Raw genomic sequence first — 6,000 nt, 5'->3', positions numbered from 1 at the left:
GAGTCAACATTTTACACAGGAATTGATAAAAATATCTTTTAAAAACCACAACTGCTTAATAATAGCAGGACCAAGGTGACTCAGGTGAGTGATGTGGCCTATGGGCCTGTTGTTAGTACACATGAACTAAAAGCTTAAGTGAGCTAATTCTGATCACCTTTTGTCTGCCGTTAGGTCTCTCTGTCCGTAAACTTTTCATTTTCATCTTCTCCAAAGTCTGTCCGTAAACTTTTCATTTTCATCTTCTCCAGAACCACTGGGCCAATTTCAATCAGACTGGGTACAAATCATCTTTAGGTGAAGGGAATTCAAGTGTGTTCAAATGAAGGGCAGGCCCCCTTCAAAGGCGAGATAATCGTGAAAAGGCAAAATAGGGTGGGTCATTTAAAAATATTCTCAAGAACCACTGGGCCAGAAAAGTCAAATTTTACATGAGAGCTTCCTGACATAGAGTGCAGATCCAAGGTTTTTTTTTAAAATCAGGGTAGGGTGGGGTCACAATAGGGGATCAAAGTTTTAAATATAAATATATAGGAAAAATCCTTTAAAATCTTCTCAAGAACTACTGAGCCACAAAAGTTGAAGATTAAAGTTTTTAGCTCACCTGAGCTGAAAGCTCAAGTGAGCTTTTCTGATCACCTGTTGTCCGTCGTCTGTAAACATTTTTACATTTTCATTTTCTTCTCCAGAACCACTGGGCCAATTATAACCAAACTTGGCCAAAAGCATCCTTGGGTGAAGGGCTTTCAAGTTTGTTCAAATGAGGGGCCCTTCAAATGAGAGATAATCACAAAAATGCAAAAATAGGGTGGGGTCATTTAAAAATCTTCTCAAGAACCACTGGGCTAGAAGAGCTGAAATTTACATGAAAGCTTCCTAACATATTGCAGATTCAAATTTGTGAAAGTCATGGCCCCCAGGGGTTGGATGGGGCCACAATAGGGGATCAAAGTTTTACGTACAAATATATAGGGAAAATCTTTTAAGATCTTCTTCTCAAAAACCACTGAGCCAGAAAAGCTGAGATTTACTTGAAAGCTTCCTGATAAAGTGCATATTCAAGTTTTTTAAACTCATGACCCCTGGGGTTAGGATGGATCCACAATAGGGGATCAAAATTTTACATAACTGATAAATAGAAATTTTTATACCCCCCGCAACAAGTTGTGGGGGGGTATACTGGAATCGGGTTGTCCGTCCGTCTGTAGACGCAATGGTTTCCGGGCTCTAAAGCATTATCCTTTCCACCTACAGTCACCATATCATACATATGGACTACCCATGGGATGAAGATGTTCCCTATCGATTTTGGGGTCAAAAGGTCAAAGGTCAAGCGCACTGGACATCGAAGTAGCAATATGGTTTCCGAGCTCTAAAGCGTTATCCTTTCCACCTACAGTCACCATATCATACATATGGACTACCCATGGGATGAAGATGTTCCCTATCGATTTTGGGGTCAAAGGTCAAGTGCACTGGACATCGAAGTAGCAATATGGTTTCCAGGCTCTAAACCGTTATTCTTTCCACCTACAGTCACCATATCATACATATGGACTACCCATGGGATGAAGATATTCCCTATCGATTTTGGGGTCAAAAGGTCAAAGGTCAAGCGCACTGGACATCGAAGTAGCAATATGGGTTCCCAGCTCTAAAGCGTTATCCTTTCCACCTACAGTTACCATATCATACATATGGACTACCCATGGGATGAAGATGTTCCCTATCGATTTTGAGGTCAAAAGGTCATAGGTCACGCGCACTGGACACCGAAGTAGCAATATGGTTCGGTTTGTCTTACCATTTGTTTTATACACTTAGAAAAGAGGTAGTTTATACCTATTACCAACACCCTTTGGGAGATTGGGGTAAGCGGGGGGTATTCTTAGTGAGCATTGCTCACAGTAACTCTTGTTTTCTTTAAATTTTCTCCTTAAGAATCAATTGGGCTAAAAAGTTTACATTTGCACAGTACAAATATATAGTTAAAATCATTTAATATCTTCTTCTGAAAAATCACTGGCCAGAAAAGTTTACGTTTACATGAAAGCTTCATGACATATTGCAGATTCAATTTTGTAAAAATCGTGGCCCCCGGGAGTAAGTTGAGGCCACAATAGGGATCAAAGTTTTACATGCGAATATATAGGGAACATCTAAACCAAAATGTATATTTGACTTCAGGGACACTTTAAATATCAGCAAAGGTGACTCAGGTGGGCGATGTGGCCCATGTGGGCCTCTTGTTTCAAATCATAATTCCTTGAGGGTAGGGTGGGGCCACAATAGAGGATCAAAATTTATATGGGAATATACAGGAAGTTAATTAAAACAAATTCTTTTCAAAAGTAGCAATGACACGTCACCAAATCAAATCCAAATGCAATTTTCCAAGTTTTGTGGATTTAATTTTTTTTTATACCCCTGCGACTATATAGAGTCAAGGGCATATTTTGTCCTGTCTGTCTGTCCAAAACTTTAATCTTGCTCATAAGCAATAGAGATTTCATATGAAAATCCCTTGTCAAGTTGTGACATTACCTCTTTTTTTTTTGGTACCAAACTTTTTAACCTTATGACCTTAACCTGGAGTTTGACCTACTCTAAGAAAACTTCACTTATTCAATATCTCCTGAACTATTTAAGGTAGGGCTTCATTTGCATAAAGATTGCCTATGGTAAGGCATATATGTAATAGATTTCCAATAGCTAATCACAAGATTTTTATGCTATCAGTGAAAGCAATTGACATTGCTCAGATAAGCATTTTGGCCAATAGGTTTCTTGCTTTTGATGTCTTAAAAGTTTTTATTTTGCTTTCCTTTCTTTTTTATAGATCTTTATTTTCAAAGTGGAGAGGGTTAACCAGAAAGTTCCTATGTATATCTTTCGCCATTTCTCGGAATTCCTCGAGTTCAGAAACAAAATTGTGGATCTGTTTCCCCTTACATCATGGCCACCACCCACTAGCAAGCAAGTTAATTAATTTTATGAATTAATCTTTAGCTCAAGTGAGCTTTTCTTATCAAAATTTGACTTTTGTCTTATTGTCATCTATGAACTTTTCACATTTCGCAAGGACTTCAGCGAAATTTGACATAAATTATTCTTAGCTGAATGGGGATGAAATGAATTCAAAATGTTGAAGGACCACACCTCCTTGGAAGGGTAGAGTGATTGATAAAGAGTTCAAATAGGTTGGGATGTTTGAAAAATATCTGTACTGTTCATATCCGTAGGCGGATGCTTGCAAGCATCCAAGCAGACCCATGCTCGAGCTGATCCTAGTGAGCATTAAAGATGGAATCAACAGTACCCAGCAGACATACAAATAGAACAAAATTATGTTAAGCCATAACGGTGTAGATCCCAGTGGTCCTCCAAACTAGCAAGAATAATGCCCAGGGCTGATCCCAGAGGGCCTAATGTAAAACAGAACATGACCAAGACTTGATCCCTGCAGGTATCAAAGATGGAAATGGGCATTAAAAGCAGTATGAACCATGCCTGCATGCGGCTTATCCCAGCAGGCATTTAAGACAGGAAGTGCCTCAGGGATGACCCCCTGAGCATAAATAGCCCAAACCCATCCATACATGTATGTCTAAACTACTTACCTTGGTACTCGTACAAATTACAATACAAAAAAGAAGACTACCCTACAGGAAAATTACATACAATGAAAGGCAAAGATATTGAATAGTGATCAATATTATAACTCTCCCAAGGAATGCATAATAAAGAGTTGGGCAAACATGGATCCCTGGACATACCAGAGGTGGGATCTGTGAAGTGCCTAGAAGAAATATAGATTATAATACTCTCTTATGAGTAGCCATGAAATATAAGGTGATTCCACCCGAGGGTTGCAAAAAAGCTGTGAAACCTGAGGCTTTGCCGAGGGTTTTACCGCTTTTTTGCAACCCCGAGGGTGGAATCACCTTAATATTTCATGGCTACTCATAAGAGAGTATTTTTCTCTCATATTTTTAGAGTTTTCGGTTTTCCTTGTGCCTAGAGACGCCATTTTGAGAAATTTCCAATTAATTTATTTTTCGCTGTACATTAAAAATAACACCAGAATCGAATTCTACGACCCTCATTTTGGCAACTACGTTGCCGACAAAAAATCGGCCGACGAGTGTATAAGTGAATTGTATTAGAGTTATTCCTCTTTGACCAAATCAATAATCAGGGCGGTGCGTGACGTAACTCGACAGTCCATCAGCGTGAAACATTTTGACAGACCTAATCCACAACTGCACGTTTTTTTTTTCTTCTTAGAGGAGCATTGCTATTAATATTAATTGAGCAGTTATTTAATGACGAGTGTGTGAAGAGAGATTCCAAGTGGTTTTTGTTGGTGAATATGGGCATGGCTAGACTTTCGTTTTCCACGCGTTCAAGGACTCGAGTCTCATGGACATTGAAGGCACTTATTTCACCTGAGACACTGTCAGTAGACGTTGACAGGGTGAATTTGGAGGTAGGCCTAGAAGTAATAGACCGTGTGGGCTGGGTTTCTGTGAACTGGCATAATGCACAGGATGACATAGGTGTATGAGGAATTTGTGACTGTTGTTGAGTGTGCAGTAATTGTTCAAGGAATGTGTATTTTTGTGTCCGGTCACATACACCTGGAGATTATGAGGGACATTACAATCTGTCATTTTTTGTACAAGAGCTTTGCAGACGCTAGTGTTCGTCAATCAAGGCGAGGTAAGTTGCAAGCTAGTTGTGTGTTGATTATGACGTCACGGGATATGTAAGATAACATAACGTGATATGAAACATAGAAATATCTTACATACCTTTCTTTCATAGAATATCTGTATCTTACATACGTAGATATGAGAGAAATAAGCATCCCCTGTTAACTGGTCACACCCACCTTGAGGCCTATGTCTTGAGCAGGTAAATATAGTAATCCATAGTCAAAATCAGTGTGTGAAAAAACATATTAGACTATAGTTCTGTTTGTAACAGGACCGTTACAGATGTTACTTAAAGTCCCTCATTTAAAAAGTGGTGTAATTGTGCTTCTGCACAACCAGTCATCTTCCATTCCATGTTTGACGGTGACAGACGCAGACCAATGGCAATAGGTCACCTGAGTTTACTCAGGTGACCTATTGCAATTTGTCTGCATCCATTACAGACCCTTAAATGTGCCACTACACCTCCAAAGCGTTTTGTTTCATTCTGTGCACACCATTCACCATTCCGTGCAGACTGTTCAGCGTTCCGTGCAAACTATTCACCGTTCTGTGCAGACCGTTCAGCGTTCCGTTCAAATCGTTTTGTACAAGAATTGTTTCGTTCATGATCAAGCCACTCCCATAGAAACATGCAGATCATTAAAACCACGCCCTTAGAAACATACAGACCGTGCAAGTCATTTTGGCATGGGATGTAAGACATGCAGGTAAACATTGTTGGGAATTTGAGCAATTATTTCAAAATGCCTCCAAGACAGGCTTTCAACAGAGAACATCTGCAAATAATTGAAAGAAAACAGTTTATTATAAAACCACCAGGCAGAGCAAAATCCGATACCACTTTATCACCCTTGGTAGTTTCTAGCCAGTGCATGCAGAGACTCTGCCCTCGGTAGTTTGTTTGGTTTTTTTAAGTATATAAGACTGATTTATTTGTCTTGTTACATTTGTATGAACAAGTTTCTCTTTTTAAATGAAAAATATTTTTATCAAAATTCTTTATCGGAACTGTCTGCATAATGCTAAGATTGACCTGTGTATAACTTGTATATTCTACGCAACTTCCAATTTTCAAAAATCTTCTTCTCAAGAACCGCACGCGTGTAAGAAAAACTAAATGGATGGTGATGGAGAGCAGGAAAGCCTCTACCAAAATTGTAAATTTCATGATCCCCGGGGTAGGGGTTCTTTCCCCAGGGCGGGACCAAACTTGGTATATAGTGTTTATGCGAAAAACCCTTAAATAACATCTTCTTTAGTGCTGTTGATACTATATTGA

The 6,000-nt window shown here is 39.1% G+C and overlaps 1 protein-coding gene across 4 annotated transcripts in view; it reads left to right on the top strand.

Annotated features, from left to right (window-relative positions):
* The window catches only part of LOC125682956 (phosphatidylinositol 4-phosphate 3-kinase C2 domain-containing subunit alpha-like), a 372,533-nt gene that overhangs the window by 324,111 nt on the left and 42,422 nt on the right, over positions 1 to 6,000 (top strand). For all 4 annotated transcript variants that reach the window (XR_007372745.2, XM_048923599.2, XM_048923598.2 and 1 more), the window contains one exon: positions 2,840 to 2,976. Coding sequence is in view for 3 of the 4 variants with exons in the window: in XM_048923599.2 (XP_048779556.2) it covers positions 2,840 to 2,976 (137 nt within the window). In the remaining variant the exon portion in view is untranslated. The remainder of the gene's footprint in view (positions 1 to 2,839; positions 2,977 to 6,000) is intronic.

This window comes from Ostrea edulis, chromosome 6 (genome assembly GCF_947568905.1).
Source record: "Ostrea edulis chromosome 6, xbOstEdul1.1, whole genome shotgun sequence".
Classification (NCBI taxonomy): domain Eukaryota; kingdom Metazoa; phylum Mollusca; class Bivalvia; order Ostreida; family Ostreidae; genus Ostrea; species Ostrea edulis.
Note: the sequence above shows the minus strand (reverse complement) of the source record. Positions and strands in the feature narration are given on the sequence as shown.